This window comes from Canis lupus, chromosome 1 (assembly GCF_048164855.1).
Source record: "Canis lupus baileyi chromosome 1, mCanLup2.hap1, whole genome shotgun sequence".
NCBI classification, from domain to species: Eukaryota; Metazoa; Chordata; class Mammalia; order Carnivora; family Canidae; genus Canis; species Canis lupus.
The window spans coordinates 34,742,830-34,766,475 of NC_132838.1; the positions used below are offsets into that span (position 1 = coordinate 34,742,830).

The following is a 23,646-nucleotide window of genomic DNA, read 5'->3' on the forward strand; positions in this document are numbered from 1 at the left end:
ATCAAATGAGATGTCTCTGTTCCAATAAAACTTTACTTACAAAAACAGGCAGCCAACCTATTGGCTGGACTCCAGTCTAATCCATCTCTTTAGATCTGTTATTATAGTGAATTCTATTAAAAGATTGCCTAAAATTGAACCACCTTTACGTTGTGTAATCCTCACTTGGCTCTGTTTTGGTTTTTTTATCGTTATATTGCTGGATTCAGTTCACTACTACTATATCATTTAGTATTTTGACATTCATAAGTAAGACTGGTCTACAGTTTTATTTTTTGATGTCAGTGTTCTCCTTCATAAGTATAATCTGAAGATTTCTAGTGGGTTGTTTTTATGCTTTGGGACATTTTGATTTGCCTTATAATTTTCTTTTCTTTTAAATGCTTTCTAGATTTTTTTTTCGTGAAAGCCCACCAGCCCTGGTACTGGAGATGACTTGTTGGCACTACTCTTCTATGGGAATTAATCTTATTAGATTTTTTTTTTTTTCTCAATGCCCAGTGAATGAATGTGCTGGTGAAATAAATATTTTAGTTGTTTTAGGCCATTTTGGTGATTTCTGCATATATCTGCTGTCCTATTTTCCAAATGCCAACTATATTGCATAGTGGTATATTTATATGTACGCGTTGTTCAAGTGTCCACAACAAAATGTAACAGTTGAGTGTTGCCATAGATCAGTTAAGAATGAATGGGTAGCAAAGAAGCACATGAAAAGATGCTGAAATTGTTAGTCATTAGGGAAAAATAAATTAAGATTATAGCAAGATGCATCATACCACTAGAATCTAGGGCTAAAATTGAATAAGCTAATACTCCCAAGTACTGATGAGAATGCCAGGTAGCTAGAACTTTCATACATTACTCATGGGAAAAGAAAAGGAAAACAGTTTGGCAGTTTTACATAAAATTAAAAATACACTTGACATAATATCTAGCAGCCCCACTTCTAGGTATTTTTTTACCCCCCAGAGAAATGCAAGCATATGTCCTCACAAAGGCCTGTACATAGCTGTTATAGCAGCTTTACTTGTAATTGGCAAAAACTAGAAATAATTCACATGCCCTCAGCTGTTGATATTTGCAGCAATATGGTAGGGACCGATTTCAAAAGCATTATGCTAACTGAAAAAGCCAGGCCCAGAAGGCTACATATACTATATTATTGTATTTATATAACTTTCTAGAGAAGGCATAGCTCTAGGGACAGAAACCTCGGGGGTAAGGAAGGGATTTCCTATAAAGGAACATGGGAAAGGTTTGGGAATGGCCAGAAGTAGTGGTTATACATTATATAAGCTTTATGTCAAAACTGTATACCCAAGGAGTATGAAATTTACTGTATGTAAATTATACCTCAGTAAACCTGCCTTTAAAAGACCAAAGGGGATGGGAGGAGAGAACAAGTGGGGAAGAGAAGAGAACCTTTTTGTTCTATTTATTTATTAATCAGAGGACTATTTGGAATGTTACAGTGCCATTTGGTGAAAAAGGTACAATGCAGTTTTATATATGAATACTCTGTGTAAATTATTTTGCAGTTTAGCCTCTAAAGTTGCAAGCTTTTATACAGCATTTTAGGCTAACCTTTTGCTATCTATTGCTGAAACATACTTCATGATATGTCCTTATCTAATGTTTTAAGCCTTTTTCACATGGAATTCTTCTTACAGTCATTTTCTGTAATAAATACCTTGCATTCATAAAGCACCTTAAAGTAACAAATCATTTTCACATATCTCAGATCCTTGAAATCCCTTGGGAATAGATTATGTCATTACAGTTGAACAAAGGAGGAAGTTGAGGTTCCATGTGGCTTAGTGATTGCCTAAGGATATAGAACCACAAATGAGAACTAGAACTTGAGTCCTGGCTCTCCTACTCTTGAGTCCTGTGTGTGTTTGGGGTGTTTGTTTGTTTGTTTAATACCCAATGCATGTGTTTTCTACATACTTCCTTTCCTACTTTAATACTGACCATAATCAGGAATATTTTATGTCTGTCCTGTTAACAAGTGTCCCCAAAAAAATATCCAAGGTCGTCAGGCTACCAAGCAAGTGTCACCACAATGTGCCATCAACCTACTCACCATTTTTATTTTGTTTCTGTTTCATACTGTGTTATGTGGGTAAGGCTGCCACAACAAAACACCATAGACTGGGGTAGCATTTATTTTCTCAGGGATCTAGAGGGCGGAAAGTCCAAGATCTGTTCAGTGCTGGTCAGTGCCCACTTCTGGCTTTCAGACATCAGCTTTCTCTTTGTTCTCATATAATGGAGAGAGAGACAGATCTTTCTTCCTCCTTATAAGGCTACATTTTTTATTAGAATAGGACTCCACTCTTATGACTAATTTAACCTTAGTTACCTTCTGAAGATCCTATCTCCAGATACAGTCACATTGGTGATTAGGTCTTGACCATATGAATTTTAGAGGGACACAGTTCATTTCATAGTACCTATATATATATTCCCTTTATTATAGTCATAGGTGTTAAGAGCCAGAAAGTGCCTTTGTCTCTTTCTTTAATTATAAAACCATCTCCCCTTCCTAAATTGTTCATTTTTTCTACCTATCTGAATGCTGCCTATCTGTGATGTTTTCTCTTTCATCTGAATTTCTGCAGAGCTATTTTATGTATGTATATAAAATCTTATAATAAAACATATAGCACTTAAATAATTCATGTTAATATTTATAATTTATGGAGCACTTGGTATTATGCATTGTACTTGGTATTATGCTTTATACTAAATATTTTACATATATATTAGCTAATTTAATTCTCATAACTTCTGAAGATAGCTGGGCATCCCTATTCAAGCGCTGATAACTAGTTCATGAAACTCAAGATTTGAACCCATATATTTCTAGTTCTAAAGTCTGTGTTCTTGTTCTGCATTTAAACAGATTCATTTTTTTCCTTTAACAAGTTCATCATTTGATTATAAGACTTAATACATATTTTCTACCCCATTGAATATTATAAGAAAATTTCTCGGCTAGTCGACATAACTATTATAATTTCACATTCTCTTGAGAACAGAGAATCAATGTTATGAGGAACAGTTCTGTGCTGTACACATGATGGTAGAGCCCTAAATTTGGAATGAACTCCCACTTCCCAGGACATGCCTTTCTTCTTGGATTTTTAAAATGTAATTGTCTTTCATTCATTTTTAAAGAAACTTTTTTTTAATATCATTTGTCAGCGTTAGCTGGGTACCGGGAATGAATAAAAGACACAATCCTTTACTTACAAGAACTTATATTCTCCTGGGGAGCAATAGGTTTAATAAGCAGTTATAATACATGGTAGTAAGAGATTTTTCCTGAGCTGAGCCTCAAAAGAGAAGTTGAGTTCAGTCAGGTAAACAAAAAGAAAGGATGCTACAATTTCAAAACAAAACACATCTTCAAAAGCATCAGGGAGGCAGATTTAGGACTGGTTAAGACTGGAAGGTCAGTGTGTGGGGAGAGTGAATCTTTGAGAATGAATTGGAGAAAGATAATTCTGTAGATTGTGAGATGAATTCAGGGGCTACTAGTGACCTCAATTTTTTTTAAAAAGATTTTATTCATTTATTCATGACAAAGAGAGATTGAGAGAGAGAGAGAGGGAGGCAGACACACATGCAGAGGGTGAAGCAGGCTCCATGAGAAGAGCCTGATGTGGAATTCAATCCCCAGACTCCTGGCAGGCAGACACTCAACTGCTGAGCTACTCAGGCGTCCTTATGACCCAAATTATATTTTTATTTTTTAAATTTTTATTTATTTATGATAGTCACAGAGAGAGAGAGAGAGGCAGAGACATAGGCAGAGGGAGAAGCAGGCTCCATGCACCGGAAGCCCGATGTGGGAGTCGATCCTGGGTCTCCAGGATCACGCCCTGGGCCAAAGGCAGGCGCCAGACCGCTGCACCACCCAGGGATCCCCCCAAATTATAAATAACAAAAGCCTGGGTGAGACACTGGCCATGGGATAAAGAAAAGGAAGTGTAATCAGTAGAACACAGAACACTTTAATAAGGGAGGAAATGTAAGATGGTCCCTAAGTTTCCAGCCTTTCAAAGAAATGACTAAGATGAGCAAGTTTGGTGGGAAAAATTAAGAGAAGATACTGAGATGCTCCTGTGATTACTACTTGTAGAACTCCCAACTGGCAAGGTCTCCTTCCAAAGATGACAGGAGAAAATTCTGGGCTAAAAGTAGAACTTGGGAATTGTCAGCCTAAAAGCAAGAGATGAAGCCAAAGTAAAATGTTTCTTCAACCAGGGAAGATGGATAGCTTAAGAACTACAGCCAGGATCGCCTGGGTGGCTCAGTGATTAAGCGCCTGCCTTCAGCTCAAGGCGTGATCCTGGAGTCCCGGGATTGTGTCCCATATTGGGCTCCCAGCATGGAGCCTGCTTCTCTCTCTGCCTGTGCCTGTGTCTCTGCCTCTCTCTGTGTCTCTCATAAATAAATAAACAAATAAACAAATAAATAAATAAATAAAATCTTAGAAAAAAACAAAAAACAAAACTACAGCCAAAGATAAAACCTTTTTTCACATTTAGGAATTACATTACATTGGAAACTGAAGCTGAACCACTTCTATTATCTGATTATATTTAAGATGACTTTTACATCTTTGTAATAAATATAATAATGTTAGATCTGTCATTACCTTTAAACATCTGACTTGGAAGATACTTCTTATATATGGTTATGTGTATATTTTTAAATATGCGATGAAAATACCTTTTTTGTTTTAAACATATTTTACATTTCAGTAGCATTTCAGATGTGTCATTTTAGGGACATTGAAGTACCTAATTAATCAGTGGGGTTTTTTTTAGACATTCAGTATCAGTGACTTCTTTAATATCAACATTTTTAACTTTTGCCCTTGAAAGTACTACATTTTTATTATTATCATGATTTGTTGTAAAATGGTTATTTCAGGCTCTTTATAATACTAACTTAATAGATGATTAGATATATATATATAAAGATATATATAATTTTTGTTTTGTTTTCCAAATATTTGCTTAAGTGGAGCTTATAATTTGTGTTCCTTATTCAGTTTTTATAGAGCTTCTAGGTAGTAAAAAATTGGAGTTACAGAATACCAATAATCCTTTTAAAAATAAAAGAGAATGTTTTCACTGTATGCTTTTTCAAAATAACTTAAAATATTACCTGGTAACTTAATCAAGTGGTTATGGTCTAAGAGGATGTCCTTAAATCTGAATATATAAGAGAAAAGTAGTCTTTAAAACCTTAATTTTTTTTCTCAAAATACCATTATATTCTTTTGTGTTCTTAAATTAACTGAAGGTATAAAAAGTATTATGTTTAACAAAACTCTAATTTTCTTTTACTCTGGAATTGAATTTCCATTAAAAAATAATAGTTATCACACCTTAGTTAATTTACAGTAAGAAAAAAGAGAAATACACTTATTCCTGAAAATACTGCTCTGTGAAATTAAGTCATATTGTCAAAAAGTACATAAGGAAGCCATTATGAGTAGTACAAAAGAAGTGTTCTAAGAAAAAAATAAGGCTCAAATGAAGGGAATTCTAACATTCAAACTCTGGGTTCACATGTCAGTCTCAATTCTGTATCTGAAAATGGCATTATTTTTAAGTAGTTGTTATTAACCTATATTCAATAAAAACTAAAGAAGTAATTTCTTATCTCATATTTTACTGATTAAAATTTCGCTCTTTCGGGAAACTGTAAGATACAGTTAACTTCAACATTTTTTATTCTCATTAAATATTTGCTGCTAATTAAGACCTGCAGTTGGAGAACATAGGATATGTAAAATAAGTCCATACATTATTCATCTAAAATGTAATCTTAAAGTGCCCTAATCTAGTGTTAATGTCATAACTTTTAACAGTATTTCCTCAGAATTGGTTTATGATTCTATGAAAGGATATAATTTTGCATAGATACATTTTTTGAAGTATTTGAAAATGAATTGGAAATATGCTCTTTTATTTCTAAGTACTTCATTCAAATATAAATTGATTCAATAATCTCCTTTGTTGCTTTTTGTCCCTTGTCCAAGGTATAGTCCAGGATCAACCCCTACATCTAACTTTCATGTCTCCTTAGTTCCTTTAACCTGGAATGGTTCTTCAACCTTTCTAGGTGTTTCTTGGCCCAATGTTTTTTGAAGAGTATAGGCTAGTTAGTTATAGACTGTGCCTCAACTTGGGTTTGTCTAATGTTGCCTTATAATTACAGTTATACATGTTTAACAGAAGTACCCCAGAATGAGATTGTGTCCTCTATCTCACAATGGGAGTATATAATACGGATGAAATATTGGCTTATTACTGTTTAAAACAATATTCCTTTGTTATTAATAAGCTGTTTGTGTTATTAATAAGTTATTGTGGAATAGGTCCCTTTGAGACCATGTAAATATCCTATTTTGAATGAAACATTACTCCACTGTCTTTAGCATCTACTGATACCAGTTTAAACTTACTGTTTGCTGGGATGCCTGGGTGGCTCAGTGGTAGAGTGCCTGCCCCTGGCCCAGGGCATGATCCTGGAATCCCAGCATCAAGTCCCACATTGGACTCCCTGCATGGAGCCTGCTTCTCTCTCCGCCTATGTCTCTGTATAACCGCTGTCAATTTATGAGGTCAGTGTAACTCTTATGGCAAAACCTCATAAACCTGAACAGAGACACAAAGATCCTTAGTATCCAAATAAAATCTAGCCATATATAAGGATATTTAATACATCATGACCAAATAAGGTTTACCAAGGAGTGCAGAGTTGATTTAACATATGAAAATCAATGTGACTCATATTGATAGAATAAAGGAGAAAAACTATATGATAACTTCAATATATGTATAAAAATCACTTGATAAGATTTAATATTCATTTATGACAAAAGAATCCAGCTCCCTAGGAAAAAAAAACCCAAACAAACAATTCCTTAGTATGAGACAGGGCCAAAAACAAAACAAAACAATGGACGTAAATATCAGTGCTGGTGCAACACAAGAAAAAAAAAGATATAAAGATTGGAAAGGGAGCAGAACTGTCTCTCTTTGCAGATAACATGATTATACTCCCAAGGAATCTATAAAGCAACCACCAGAAGAGGTAAATTTAACAAGGTTGTGCAATACAACATCATTATACAAAAATCAACTGTATTTCATATATTAGAAGTAAACAAGGGAATGAAAATAAGCCAAATACTTGAAAATAAATTTAATGAAAGAGGCACAATTATCTCTACTCTGAAAAATACAAAATACTGGTGATGAAGATTAATGGAAGCTTAATAAATGGAATAATATATTCATGTAATGAAAGACTCCATTTTGTTAAGGTATAAATTCTCCCTAAATTGATCTATAAATTCAATGCAGTATCAGTCCTAATTCCAGCTGGCTATTTTTTTAAATACCTACAGTGGTTATTTCTGTTTTCTCTACATGTTTGCATAAGGTTGATATTATCTCTTAAATATTTGATAGAACTTGCCACTCAATTTATCTATGTCAGGCATTTTCTTTGTAGGGAGTTTTTTTGCTATGAATTAAATTTCTTCAATAGACATAGAACTACTCAGGTTCTTTCTTTCTTTTGGGGTAATTTTTGGTAGTTTATATCTGTTTCATAATGATACTAATCCCACAGACATTGAAAAGATAGTGATATTTCCCTTAGGTTTTTTCAATTTATTGGCTCAATATTTCCTTATTATCCTCATTATCCCTTTAATATCTGTAGAATGTGTATTGATAGCACCTCTTACTAATATTTGTAATATCCATTTCTCTCTTTTTCTAATCTGTCTGGTTATTTTTCAGGTTTTTTGTTGTTTTAACAAGATTTTTCTTCTTTATTTTCTATTTCCATTATGTTTGGTCTTATCCTTATTAGTTCTTTCTTTGTACTTGAAGTTTAATTTTCTCTTAGTTTTTTTTTAAACTTGTTAACGGGAAATAGACTTTTTATTTTAGGTTTTTATTAATGTAAGCACTTAAAGCCATCAGTTTCCTCCCCTGTAGGCACTGATTTGATGGCATTCACAAGTATTTATATCATTCAATTCAAAATATTTATTTCCTTTGTGATTTCTTTATTGAGGGATTATTTAGAAATGTATTGTTTAATTTAAAAATACTGGGGACTTCTCTAGCTATCTTACTACTATTGGTTTCTAATTCAATTCTCTTTTGGTCAGAGAACACATTTTGCAAGATTTCAGTATTTCAGAGTTTACTAAGATTTGTTTCATGGTTCAGAGTATGATCTGTCTCGGTGATTGTTCCATGTACATTTGAAAAGAATGTATTCTGCATTTATTACTTGTGGTGTTGCATGAATGTGAATCATAGAAGCATATTAAAATCTCCAACTGTGGGGATTTTACTGGGTCTATCAGTTTTTGTTTCATTAGAAACTTTGTTATTTATGTTTATTTATGTACATTAGGCACATACACCTTTATAATTGTTTAATTTTTTAATAACTTGACCTTTTTTTATCATTTTGAAACATCTCTCCTTATATCTCTGCTAATATTCCTTGAAACGAAGTCTGTTGTGTCCGTTATTGGATTTAGCCCTTCAGCTTTCATCTGCTTGGTATTTACACAGTATATCTCTGTTTATCCTTATAGTATAAACATGCCTGAGTCTTAAAGCATATAGGTGTTTTTTGGTTTTGGTTTTATTTGTTTGTTTTTTAAGTCTGTCAACATCAGTCTTCAAAATAGTCTTCGGTCCACTTAATGTAATCATTGTTTTAGCTAAATTTAAGCCTATTATTCTTATTGTTTCTTTTCCATTAGTCCCATCTGTTTTTGTCCCCCCCCCACCCTTTTTTTAAGATTTTATTTATTTATTAGAGACAGAGAGAGAGAGAGAGAGACAGGCAGAGGGAGAAGCAGGCTCCATGCAGGGAGCCTGACGTGGGACTCCATCCCGGGTCTCCAAGATCACTCCCTGGGCCGAAGGCGGCGCTAAACCGCTAAGCCACCGGGGCTGCCTTGTTTTTGTCCCCTCTTATAGTTTTTTTTCTCTAGTGGGTTTTTCCTCATTCATACATTATGGCTACATTTTTCTCTATGGCTTTGAATATATTTATAGCACCAACTTTAATGTTATTTTTTTTTTTTTTTTTTTTTTGCTAATTTTGATATCTGGGTCTCGGGGGTCTCCTATAGACTCTCTTGTTCGCCTAAATCTGGTCAATTTTCTCCCCTCTCCTATTTCTAATAATTTTTAGCGTTAATAACGTTATGTAGCTCTTCTGCATTTTGTTATTCTCTTCGCAAGTTCTTGATTCTTGTTCTAGCAGGCAGTTAATAACCATACCTGAACTCAAACTCTGCCTTTCTTTCAGCTTTAAGGTTGTTGCTTTCACTATTACCCTTTAGAATCTTCCCAGAGTGTGCATGCATAGTTCAGGATCATAGTGTTTAGTTGCAGTTTAGACACAGGTTTCAAGGCTCACTTCTCTGCAACTGTTTCTTTTGCACAGACTGTTGAGTGCACTGCAAGTGAAAAGCCTCATGAAAGCAAACCTTACTTGGTGAGATTTCTTCTCAAAAGGGCCATCTTCACTCTAGTTTCTACCAGCTTTTAGTCACCTTCTAGTGCTTTTAAACAGTGGAGGGAGGGGCTCCTTCCCCAGATGTGTAAGTGTTATAATTCCCTAATATAAGGCAAAATTACTTTAGTGTATGTAAAATATAAATACATCTACAAGGTTACTTACTAAAATGTGTATTTCAGAGTAGGTAGGTTTTTTTTTTTTTATGTTTAAAATTATCTTTGTTGAAAAAAAAAATAAACCCTGTCATTTCCACTTATAAATATGACTTTTTCTCATAAGGAAGGATTTGAGGGATCCCTGAGTGGCTCAGCAGTTTAGCATCTGCTTTTGGCCCAGGGCGTGATCCTGGAGTCCCGGGATCGAGTTCCTCATCAGGCCTCCCTGCGAGGAGCCTACTTCTCCCTCCTGTGTTTCTGCCTCTCTCTCTCTCTCTCTCTCTCTGTGTCTCTCATGAATAAATAAATAAAATCTTTTTTTAAAAAAAGGAAGGATTTGATGTTTAAGGGTTGTGGTGTGTAAATTGCTTGTTGCTATACTCTGGGCAGAGGGGGATCTGGAATTGGATCAGCTAATGAATTAATGGTTATTACTGTTTGAAATCCCTACTTGCCAATACTGAGATATTAAAATGATGATGCAGGGAATGAATGAATGAATAAATGAATGAATAAATAAAATTAGCTTCATTGAATGTGTCATATGGCTATGATCAGACAAAAATATTATCTAAAAATTTGATAATTTCAGAAATCTGTTGCATTTGCCTACATTTTAAATTATGCAGATTCCCAAAGGTGGCTAATTGTCATTTTATTTTTTTTATTTTTTTTAATTGTCATTTTAAATAAACTATCAACATTTAATTTTCCCAGAGTAGCTTTCAAATTTAGCTAATATACTGTATTTTAAGTCTGTATTTCAAAATTTATCAAAACAAACTCATTACTCCTTTCTGTGCAGGTAGCTCAATGTGAAATTTCATTCCTTTGTTTTTATTGATTAAGCTAATACTTTGAACAACTAACACACAGGTAATCATTTAATAGCTGGTGTGAACAATAAATGCTGATTAAAAGGCAGCTGTCAGAAAAATTAAGTTCTTAGGGATAGCATAGATGTGACATGTTTTACCAAAAATACTGTTTTTCATAAGTTTAAAAGTTTAAAGAAAATTTGTTTTTAAGAAAAATGTACTATATGCAAAGACTTTATAGAATTGTAGTAACTTAAAAGAAGACAATCATATTGTCAGGTGCAATTAAGTGATTTAAGAAAAGAAAACAAAACTATTATTTTAAGAGCTAGGGCCTGCTTATCAAAGCTGCTTTAAATAGAATTGCATTGTAGGGTCTGTTCCTCATATCTGTATAGCAAAATAAGAATGTTTGGCATTTTTATTTCAAATAACTTTGTTTAACTTTACATATATATTATATAATAGATGTTGAAGAAAATGAAGATGCTGGAGCAACATCCCTGCCTACTCAGCCACCTCAGCCATCATCTTCAACTTATGACCCAAGCAGCATGCCATCGAGCAGCTTCACTGGAATACAGATTCCTCCCGGTGCACATGCTCCAGCAAATACGCCAGCAGAAGTGCCTCATAGCACAGGTAAGAAATTAAGTTTAACAAGTTTTGATCCCCTTTCATAAATATGAACTGGACTTTTTATTGTGTTTATGCCTCATAGTGATGGTCATAAAGCATAAAGTGATGGTCATAAGGCATGAACATAAGATCTTTAAATTCTATTTGAACCCACACAAAAAAAATGTTAAATCTTTTTTGTTGAAATTTTAAGGTTAATTGTTAGTTGTTTTGAGAAAGGACAAAATCTGTTACATATGTTACTATTAACTTTTTATTACTAAGAATAGCTTCTGTGCTTTTCATGTGTGATGCTATTCTCTCTCCCTCCTCCCCTTTTCTTTGCTCTTCATTGTTGTTCAAGACTAGCACTGAGGTGTGCGGGTCTATTATAGGATGTGTTGGTCAGTGTCCCACTGTGTTAGCAAGATTTAACTTTTCTTGCCTTATTTCCTTAGGACCCGACCTCTGCCTTGAACATAGATATTATTGATGAAGGGAGCGGGCATTGAGGCATAAAATCTCAGTAGCAGTGGAATCATAGACAACTGAAATAACTGCGGGTTATTTCTTTTCATATTATAAACAGTTGCCTAAAGAAGGGGAAATGATAGCTACTGTATTTGAATAAATCAGAACTGTTATGTCTGTGTTTACATGGAAAAGATCTAATAACACTAATCTTCCAGTAATGAGTCAGTGTCAGTAAATGAAAGATAATTTTTAAAATTGCAGGCAGATACTCTTCCATTTACTTGTATTGTTGACAAAGTGTCACTCTTACCTTCAAATGGAAGGGCATTTAAAGCCATAACTTACATCTTGAAGTTTTTCCAAAAATTGTTCTTACAATATTTCCCTTATCTCAGCATAAATGTAATCTGTGGTAGTAAACTGTACAAACATTTCAAAATAATAAATTCATAGGATGAAAGTCATCCTTGGAACCCTAATTTCTACTGTTTCTATTAAGTAACACACCATTACTTCACTGACTTTTTTTTCAGCCTCAGTTTACCCAAACCATTTTAGGTTATTTTGCACGAATTGCATTAACATTTAAAAGTTTTCTATTTGACCGTTATAGCACCAATTATTATTAGTTTCTTTCCTCCTATTTTAAAACTTTTAACTTTATATTATCTACCAATACTGCTATTATTTTTGTCTTGAAGAATATTGATGAATGTGATCTTTTTAACACTGATCTCTGTTGTCATTATTCTGTATATTTTACTCTGACTTTGCTTTATAGTCTGTATGATTATTTTAATAGACCAATTTGAATTTGTTTTGTAAGTAAAATTTCACAGAACACTGTTGGAGATATTTTCTTTTAGAAATACTCCGTATTTCCAGTGTAGAATAATAGAAGCAATACCAGGTACTTAGATGTATTTGCCTTAGATAAATACTGTAACTATTCTAAGTGAATTTAAACACCAACCAGCAGCCTCTGATGTGCCATTTTTATAAAGGATGAAGTGAGAATAAAATGCATTTTGAAGTCCTATGGTATTGGTTATTAGTTCCTACTACTTACTAAACCACAAACTCAGATGTTATTCACCTTCTCTCAGCCTAGGTTTTGCCTCTTTCTAAAATGAAATCAATCATACTTCTCATAGTGATTTTAATTATCAAAGGAGAAAAAGTTTGAAAATTCACTATTACTATGCCTAATCACAAAATCAGTGTTCAGCAAATTAGCTTCCTTTTCCTTTTTTTTATACTCTTCCTTCCTATCTCTGTGCCAAAGACAGGGTATTTAAGAGCAAGCTAATGAATACTTAAAATCATTTTGTGAATCAAGGGAAGTGTCACCTTTGAGGGTAGAATATTGACCTTAAAAAAAGTTGCCTAAAGGGTACCATGTTAGACAACATATCTTAGGGCAGAGTTCTGGTACAGGCATATATACATATATTTTATATAGTCATACAGTGTGTATATAGAAGAGAGAAAGCTTACTTCTACTAGGAAGGCTATATTAGGTTGAACCATATGAAATTGCTATTTCTGTATAACATAAATGATAAAATCTGAGTAGTTTCATATGTTCAAACTAACAGTATCTTCTGCTTAGAATATCCTTGACAGACATAAACACAGATATTAAGGAGGTAGTCTTCTATTAGAAAGTTTTCTGGCATGAGCAGTTCATCTTGATCCACCTAACTCTGGCATGAGCCTTATTTTTTTTTTCCCCTTTCGTTCTTCCAAATGAGCACATTGGAACTTTGTTGAGATCCTATCATGTTACTTTTATATACACTCTTTTAGACTTAGCATTTACATAATTATCATAGATGTTTTATAAATTCTTACAGCAACTATATTAACTATATTAGATATTGCTGTCACTACTTTACACACTAAAAAAAATTAAGCAATTTTCCCATGCAAATGTATAAACAGATCTATTAGTGACAGAACTAGAATTTGAACTCAAGTCTTTCTTATTTCATGTTTTTGGCATCTCCTTTCTATGTCTCTTCCTCCAAGGAAATAAAACCCCATTAAAACAAAATTTACTTTTCTCACAGTATTTTGCCCCTTAAAATTGGTTTGAGATATTGGAATCTCCTCCTAGCTGGCAGATTTTTTTTCTATTATATTTAAAATGGTAAAAAAAAAAAAAAATCAGTTCATAGTTAGCGAATAGCAAATGAAATAACATTTTTAGTTTATAAATATAGCAGATGTTTCCCCCTCTTACTCACTTTAAGATTGATTTACTTTCCCTCATATAAAGATCCAGGATGCACTTTTATCAAAGGGAAATCCTCAAGATAGCTGAAAAGAATAGTATGTACTAATATACGGTTTTTAGTTCTTCCACAAAAAAGCACAGGGGGTGCAAGGAGGGCAGCTAGAACAATTGTTTAACAAGGCAGAGTGTTTGCCTCTTGTGCTGCAACCACTGTGGACTATCAGATGGATGTGATAGAGTGGACAGCTTTTTCGTTCTCTTGAAACATATGCTTATACAGCCTATAAATACTGATGAAGAAGATCTCAGTAATTTAAATAGATTAAATATTAGAGTTATGTTATAATTAATGCTTGCCTTTTGATTATAAACGCAGCTCATCTCACAAACTTAGCTCTTTTATTGTTCTTTTACGTATGAGAAGTCCTGCATTTGAGTTATCCTGTATACTTTCCAAGTTGTTAACATTTTGTCCTAACCATTTCTATCAATGCTATTTTCCATGATTATTCTGAGATTTTACTCAACCCAGTCCTATTTTCTTAACTTTGCTTCTAGTGTTCCTTTTAGATAACATGTCTTTCTCTCTTTTTCTCTGCCTCACCAAAGGCTACTCCCTTAAGGGTTCTGTTTATTTATAATTTTGGGTAATCTTCTCTGGTTTTCTGACTAACACCCATTTCCCCCTTTTCGGAATCCCCAGACCAGGTAGACAATAGAACAATTCAGTACTTAATTAGAAATCTTGTAATGTCTAATTCTTGAATGTGTATTAATCCCATTTAATAGGCTATATGTACCCATCTACTTACTTGAAAACCACAAGTTACTTGTTGATACTTCTTTTTTGATAAATAATAGAAAGGAAGAAATTTACAACACAGTTCTACTTTCCCCCATGAATGTTTTTATGGTCACATCACTCCCAAGACATTGTAGTCTTGAGGATTGCAGTCTATTGGTAAATTGACAAATGAGACCTTTCCAAATCCAGAAAGAAAGGAAAATAGATTTGAGCATCTCAAAAAATAAGTAACATAAATTAGAAGCTATTTTTACTAATTTAACAAGTATTTATAAGCTTGTGTTGGGCATGTACACTAGGCCCCCATGGGAACATGTCATGATGGCTGTCCAAAGACAGGCCTTGGCTCATGTGCGTCAAGACAAATGGTAGCAGCATCTTCTTACTGCTGCCTGAGGCATGTTGAACAGCCTGTGTTGTCAGTCCAAGTCTTAGTTGAATGACTATGACCAGAAGTTCTTAATATAATACAGACTACCTTATTTTTTTAATATTGCTCAAATAAAATTTTACTACATGACTAAATTTTCTCCCTGTAAATTAAATTGTTTTGTTTTATTAATTAATATTGCCTACTTAATCATATGAGGATGTACAAATTGTATGAAGATGTACATCTTGCATTTAAAAGTTAATACAAAATGCTGATCAGTAAAAGTATTCCTTCTCCATAGAGAAAGGAATTTGGAGAATTTCAATTTAGGCAAAAATACAAATTACTTAGTAGGAATGGCATTGATACCTAGATTGATCCATGAGCAGGTTATACATAGACTTACCTTTTCTCTTAATATTATGTGAAAACTACATAATCACCTACCTGTGCTTTAGGTACAGCTGCTTCAAAGCACTAGACTTGACTAGATAGTCTCTGAAAATCCCTCTCAAATTTGCATTCCTTTTTTTTTTAATCAAATTATGTGTCTTTAAAAGTTAGCAATTTTTGTGGGGACAGTTATGTTGGATGTTGATACTTCAATATATTTGGTTAACACTTATCAAAATCAAGCAGAATATACTCAGTGAAGTGGTCAATTTAAAATTGGTATGTCACCTGACTTTTAGTTACACTTCTTTAAATTTTTCCTATAAATAAATTCATACATATGTGTGTTTATGTACAAAATATGTAAGATTATTCACTGTAGTATTATCTATAGTAGCAAAAGATTGGAAACAACCTAAATGCCCATCAGTAGGGACTGCTCTATAAATTGTGATTAATACACGGAATGGAACACTATGTAGCAATGTAAAATAACAGTGTAGGTTTATATATATATATATATATATATATATATATAAATGAATCTAGAACTATTGCTAAAACATATTAAGTGAGGGATACCTCGGTGGCTCAGTTGGTTAAGCGTCTGCCTTTGGCTCCTGCATTGGGCTCTCTGCTTGGCAGGGTGTCTGGCTTCTCCCTCTCTGCCCCTCTCCACTCCTTCTTTCCCCACCCCCACCCCCCCCACCCCCGGCTCATGCTCTCTATCACATAAATTAAATCTTAAAAAAAAATTAAGTGAAAAATGCACGAAATAGTATAGGATGCAGGCGTACTACCATCTCCATTAGACATGTGTGTGTAAACACTCAAAATATATTTTCCTTCATATTTTCCATACCAGCCTCTGACATCAAATAACTATGTCAAATTACAATTCTTTAAAATTTCAAAAAAGTAATTAAGAAATGAAATTCTTTCATGATTATTTTTAAATGTATTCCTAGAAATATCAGAAAGGGAGACAGAACATGAAGACTCCTAACTCTGGGAAACGAACTAGGGGTGGTGGAACGGGAGGAGGGCAGGGGGTGGGGGTGAATGGGTGACAGGCACTGAGGGGGGAACTTGATGGGATGAGCACTGGGTGTTATTCTGTATGATGGCAAATTGACACCAATAAAAAATAAATTTATTATTAAAAAAAAATAAATATTTGCTTTTTAGAAAAAATAAATAAATAAATGTATTCCTAGTATATAATTAAGAATTCTAACTTTTATACCCATTTGTGGTTTTCTGATGCAGGTGTAGCAAGTAATACTATCCAACCTACTCCACAAACTATTCCAGCGATTGATCCCACACTTTTCAGTACAGTTTCTCAGGGTAAGTCAGCTGGCTTTTTTTTTTTTTTTTTTTTTTTTTTTTTTTTTTTTTTTTGAGATATAGTGTATTTCCTGTCCTCGGGTGTTGTTTTGTAATTTTACCTTAAGAAACTGTTATATATTAGAATGTTTACACATTTCTTTGAATGTCTGTGTTCACTAGATCCTCCAGTGAACCAAGATTGTCTCATATTATCAAAAATATCTAAATTTGAAGACATTCCCTTTTTGGTTTTTTACAGTTCCTTTTTTTGTATACTGCTGGATATAGTGGCACAAACATAAAGCTAAAACTATCATGAAAGCTGATATTAGATTTAATTTAGTTCAAAATTATCATGTGTTATGATTATAATCTTCCTTATTTACACTAAATTATTAGATTTCCAAAAAAAACGGAACTGACCATAATTGAAAACAAAAATAAAAAGGAACCTATAATAAACTGACAAATTACCCCACAGTACAGTGGAAAATATTTATATGCTGGTAGACAGATAACCTGCCCAATGAATACTATATTCCTCTTAAACTTGGTTTCCAGACTTCCTTCTATAGTCCTACCCAATTTTAAAAGCTCCTCTTAAAATCTGATGTGAAAATATCTGAAATAAATCATTGAAATAAAGTAGAGAATCTGGAAATCAAGCTACATGTTACAGGAATTAATGATGAAAGCAGCATTGGATTAGTGTGCAAGAATATATATTCAAAAGTGATGTTAGAACAGTTGGTTATCGGGGGCTCCTGGGTGGCTCAGTTAGTTAAGTGTTTGACTTTGTTTAGGGTCATGATCTTGGAGTCCTAGGATAGAGCCCCATGTCAAGCTTCCATTCAGCAGGAGTCTGCTTTTCCCTCTTCCTTTGCCCTTCCCCTCACTTTCTCTCTCTCTCTGTCTCTTTCTCAAGTAAATAAGGTCTTGAAAAGAACAATTGGCTATGAGGAAAAAATATATATTAGATATTATCTCTCAATACTCACCATAACAGGTTTGAATAATGAAAAATAATAAATTCATACCACAAAAGACTCCCTCTTCCCCGCTACATTTTTAGAATGCTACTAATACACCAGGAGGAAATTGAAATTTAAAAATAAAGAGTAATGTCCACAGCTTATATAAAGAACTCTTCTGAATGACTAACTGAAACTGAATTCAGTAGAAAAAACAGGCAGAGAATATGATACGTTAATGCATATATGCAATGAACACATGAAAGCTTTCCCAACCATATTAATAATCAGGGAAATTGAGAATTAGAATTAGTTCGGTTTATATCAGTAGATAAAAAAATACTTTAAAGGACTGGTAATCTACAGTATCATTGAAGACCTAGAGAATGACTCTTGCATGCTCCTGATAGGAAATGTACATCAATCAGCAAAGTTTTTTTCAGAAGCATTATGTCACTATCAGAATTGCAGATGTAATTTTTTTGAACTTGTTATATTCCACTTTTAGGAATACTTAAAGAAATACTCAGACATGAGCACAAAATTTGCAAGGATATTTTATTTCAACATCATAGTAATAGTAGAAAATAATCTTTTAAGTACTTATTAATGGGAAATTATGGTCCATTCGTCATTGGAATACTGAGCAGATATTAAAAACAAAATACGGTAACTGTGGCGTGTAAAGGTCTCCTAAACATACTGAGTTTAAAAAACATACAAAGTTTAAAAAGCAGGTTGCAGAACACTGTGTATAGTATGACCCTGCTTAGGAAAATAAAAATTGAAATAAAACTGTATCTTCCTGCATGTACCTGTGTGCTTAAGTACATAGAAAAATTCTACGGAATACACAGACTAAAACTAGTAGTATCATAGCCATCACTGTCTTTACTACCACCTCTAATAGTCCCTTGCCTGCTATATTTTTCTCTTTAGTGCTTAGTACTTATCACCTCTTATACACATGGGTATATGTGTATTAGTATTAATATATTAAACATTCCTGTAGTGAATCTGTGGCTGGCTGTAGAGAGAATGGAATTGGAAAGATGGTAAGTATTTGAAGTAGAACATTTCCTTTTTGAACTTGTATATCTGTATTAGAACATTTCCTTTTTGAACTTGTATATCTGTATTAGAATATCTGAATTAGGTAGTAGAATAACCACTTACCTCATGAATTTTTTTGAGAATTAAATGGAGTGTCTGAAAAGTATGTAGCACAGTGCCTAACCTAATCAAATTCTACCTCTAATTCTAATTACCATTTCTAAGGAACATATCTTAGCAATGCCTGGATATAAGGGTTCAGTACTGGACTTTACCCCCAATATTTACTACATATCAGATTGTCCAAGGCCTCTGGCATGAATTTTTTAAATTACCTGGGTAAATAGGGAAGAGCGTCTAAAGACCTATTTTGGAAATGTTTACAATTAAGTATTCTATTGTCTATCATGACATTAGATAAATCAACCTTAGAAATGTTATCTTTGGTCCGGTGCTGAGCCAGGCTCTTTCTGCTGTAATAGGGAACTTGCCTAATAGCTTCGGCTGTCTTCTGCTTTCTTGTACTGCCCTGTGAAGAAGAGCAGCCTTGTGATGAGGATGGTCTCTGAAGCCATTGGCAACATATTTAGCATAGAATTCAGAAAAGAGTTATTCTATTAGATAGCCTCTTTAATCCTTTAAACACCTTTTAGTTCCACTATGTGCTCTCTCTCTGGTCTGATTATGACCTCTAATAAGTTTTAGTAATAGAAAAAACAGCTTTTATTTGTGTGCATTAAGTAGTATTTACTATTTTGTATATAACATCAGATATGAAATTGAATAATTGTTCTCTTATGTATTTTCCACTTATCTGGTTTAATTAAAACAAATGCTAAGCTGAAAGAATCATAATTATATGCAGATTTTCTTTTTATTTAATTTAAAATTTTAATTACATTTTATTATTTATGACTCTTAGGTGATATTTGTTAAGGAAAGCCTGAAATGTTACAAAATATCAAAAGTACTATTTGACATGGGTTTTTAAATTCTTCTTATTTTTAATTAATAAACCTAGCATCTCTATTTAAATCTATAAGTTACATTTTGTATCTGAATCTGTAAGTCGGTTATTATTTAGTAATATTTTATATGATAGTTATATAATTTCATACATGTTTATAAGCTATATATATTACATATCTGTAATATTTTTCTGTTAAAATATTTTCATTCACATTTTCTGAATATTTAAATTGTTATTTCATGAAAAAATTCAATATTTTTGTTTAAAACAGTTTTATCATTGGTGGATAAGTTTAGTTTACAAAAACTAAAATAGTAACAGAGTTCTTCCACTACATACATCTCATTAATAAATAAGTGATAAATCAGCAAAACAGTGCTAAGGCTAATGCTGTAAAAATAAGATTAGTTGTGAGCATTGGGGCTTTCTTCTGGCAAGCCCGGTAAATTCTGGATGGTTACCCTACATATTTAAAGATTGCCCTGAGAGAAGAAGACAGGCTATTAAAGCACAAAATGAGTAGTGGGGTAAACTCAATTTTCAAAGGTGTCTCCCTCCCCTAGATAGGATGTAGAGCTCTAGATGACTAGAGCCTTTTAATGTATGTGGAAAAACCACTCAAGAATCTAGTAGGTATTTTCAAGAAAAAAAATACAACCTAAAATGTCCTGACTAAATTGTCAACAGAACAACTGCAGGATAATTGTATTTGAAGTTTAATGGGTAACAAATGCCAGGTCTACTGGCAAATACTAAAATACTAAAAGTTTGTAGGAAAAAAAATTTATATATATAGTTGCATTTTACTAGTTTATTGATTTGTATTTCTTGCTTTTTAAGCAAGGCTGAAATTCAAGAAAATTGAAACAAGTTCTGTTTAAATTAGAATGTATAATCACAACAGTAAAGACTATAACCATTGTGATCTTTAATATTCAACAAATATTTGAAGACTTATACATAACACACTGGGCCAATTAAGGTGTACATCTATGTGTATTATCTTAAAATCTGGAATTTCATTAATGTTTAATTCTGTGTGAACTTTATTGTAAAATGTAGGAAATAATGTACAGACAGCATTTTTACATTCATTCTTTAAAGTTAATCAGTACTTATGGGTGCCTGGCATTGGCCTAGAAACTAGAATACATTGTTTGAGAACTCTCAAAAATTTTAGAAAATAATAATTTGGATCACAACTTAGTATCTGGATATCTGGAATCACTGCCTACTTTGAAGTCCTTACCTAGGTAATGTCAGTTTCCATTACATGCCATATATATAACACAAACACCTACATTCATATATATAGCAAAATTAAAAGCAACTAAACAAAAGGTAGTCTACTTATATAAGTACATGCTTATAAACAGAATTGAAATATGTTATCTGTTCATTTATAAACAGAATTTGAATGTATTATTTGTTATATTCTGTGCCCCAGCCTTCTCATCAGTTCTTAATATCCCCATAAAGAATTCTAAATAAAATGGTATTTCAAAAGTCAAGACAAAGGTCAGCTTTTCATTTCATCTTTAGAAATATGTATTCAAGTATATTCAAATTTTAGATTAAATAAAATGTTTTTGGTGTTTTTTATTTTACCCAGATTATTTAGTTGACCTCTACCCATATTAATCATATGTGAACTGGAAAACTTGCTGAGAATAAATTTTGAACATAATTTATGAAGGTTGTTCACAGGTTTAATTTTGTAATTTAATGATAATCTTATTTGAAGTGTAGAGATCTTTATATGGATGGCACAAAAGGGCAAAATATTTGCATGCTTAAATAAAAGTTAAATGACTTATGTAATTTTTAAAAAATAATGTTATTTATTTTTTCATTGAGAATTGTATTTATATTCTAGCTCAAATGAAGTTTAAATGGTTTAGTCTATGTGTATTGTTCCATGAGAGGCTCAGCAATTCTAGTGTAAACACAAAAGCTTCTGTCCTTTTTTACACAGAATATAATTTTTTCGCAATTTACCAAAATACAAAGGCTTCTAATTTATTACATCTGGAAGAAAAATCTTTTCATAAGTGTTATTAGTATTGGCATATGTATGGCTTATATGAGTAAGAAAAAAGTAAAAAAGCATGAAAAAACTTATTTAAATACACCTAGGGTTGAAAAAAAAACCTTTATGTTTTTATGTAACATTAAATATTTTCTGTAATCTTCAATGTAAGTATTTACCTAACCTCTTCTTTCAGATATCTTAATTACTCTATTTTTCTTCTAGGGGATATCCGTCTAACACCAGAGGACTTTGCTAGAGCCCAGAAATACTGCAAATATGCTGGCAGTGCTTTGCAATATGAAGATGTCAGCACTGCTGTGCAGAATCTACAGAAGGCCCTCAAGTTACTAACTACAGGCAGAGAATGAAGCCTTTGTACAGCAGATCCATGCATTTTTGGCTTAAAGAACTAACAGTCCATTACTCGATCTTCAGCCTATCAGGAGCACAGTTTTAAGGAAGACTTCAGTTGCATTGACTATAACAATGAAATCTGTGTCTGTGTATCAGATTCCTGTTGAAGCATTCAGCAGCAGCAGCCTCAACCAGTTTTCATTGTCCATTTAGTGGATCCAGTAATCTCTGGGTATATAGGGCTGATGTGAGCAAAATCCTAAAAATGCCCATTGATTCCTGATTCAGAAAATGAACACACGCTTCTATAAAATGTTACTGGAGTTCATGTTGTATCTTAATATACATAATAAATTAAGGATTTTTTAAAATCATAATTAGGACACAGACTATATTACTTTGCTATAAAAATTCTAAATTCAACTTTAATAAAAATTGCCAGAATATATTAGATTAATGATCATGTTTTTGTTTTCCTCTGGGTTTATAAAACAAATATGAACATCCTAAACTGTTAGATGAATCTAAAAGGGATTATGTTCAGAATTAAATTTATGTTCATGTTTACTGTAACTACATTAAAAGTTAAAATTTTTATGGAAGAAGATACAAGGTAAAGAGGTAGAATCACTTTTTTAGACTTAAGAATAATGTTGGTTTCCCAGCTGCTTTCTCTTTCCATTGAAGCTTAAAGTTAATTGGTATTTATTCATAGGCAGTTTGACTGCATGTACTAGGGAATGAAAAAAAGACATTTGTAGTAATGCCTGCAAACTTGGTGCTTGAAGTGAAGGTTCTCCTCTGCTGCTATGGAGTGGATTCCATATGGTGTATAGATAGGAGCGATGCAGAAGATTATAAAAATTTAGACTCTCAGTTGTTAAGTTTGTACGTTTTGTGGGAAATTACAGACTTACTGTGTGTCACCTGCATTTGTGCTGTGTAAAAAATAAATACAAGGATTCTTTTAACTTGTTCAGCTTATTACAGAAGCAAATGTGTTTTAATTTGCATGCTAGAGTTTGTCATTTTTTTTAAGTCATTATGTTTAGTTACAGGAATATGGATATTTCTATAGTAAAAAACAGTTTTTAAAAGGAAAGAGGAAAATTGGCCAAATTTCCCTGAAATTTATCTGTTTCCATTTTGTTCATCCCACTTGAAATTGGAGTCATTTAACATCTTAGTCCACAAACTATGTAGAGTCAATGGGCAGATCACCTGTTGTGTAAATAAAGTTTTATTGAAACAAAACCATACCCTTCATTTATGTTTAGCCTGTGGTTGCTTTCCCTGACTGCAGAATTAGATGGCCTGCAAGTCTAAAATAATTACTATTTGACCTTTTGAGAAAAAGTTTGCTGACCCCTGTTCTAATAGTCTATTTGAACAAAAATGAATCATTAACTCATAATCATTTGTCTTTCGATTTTTTCTTTGCCTAAGTATAATGCTGTTGCATAGG

General features: G+C 32.9%; 1 protein-coding gene across 2 annotated transcripts in view; it reads left to right on the forward strand.

The window, feature by feature from the left end:
• VTA1 (vesicle trafficking 1) overlaps window positions 1-23,435 on the forward strand; it is a 65,504-nt gene extending 42,069 nt beyond the window's left edge. For both annotated transcript variants that reach the window (XM_072825848.1, XM_072825859.1), the window contains 3 exons: window positions 11,036-11,209; window positions 16,739-16,819; window positions 22,050-23,435. In XM_072825848.1, coding sequence (XP_072681949.1) covers window positions 11,036-11,209; window positions 16,739-16,819; window positions 22,050-22,195 — 401 coding nt within the window. In that variant the 3' untranslated portion in view covers window positions 22,196-23,435. The remainder of the gene's footprint in view (window positions 1-11,035; window positions 11,210-16,738; window positions 16,820-22,049) is intronic.
• The last annotated feature ends 211 nt before the right edge of the window (window positions 23,436-23,646 follow it).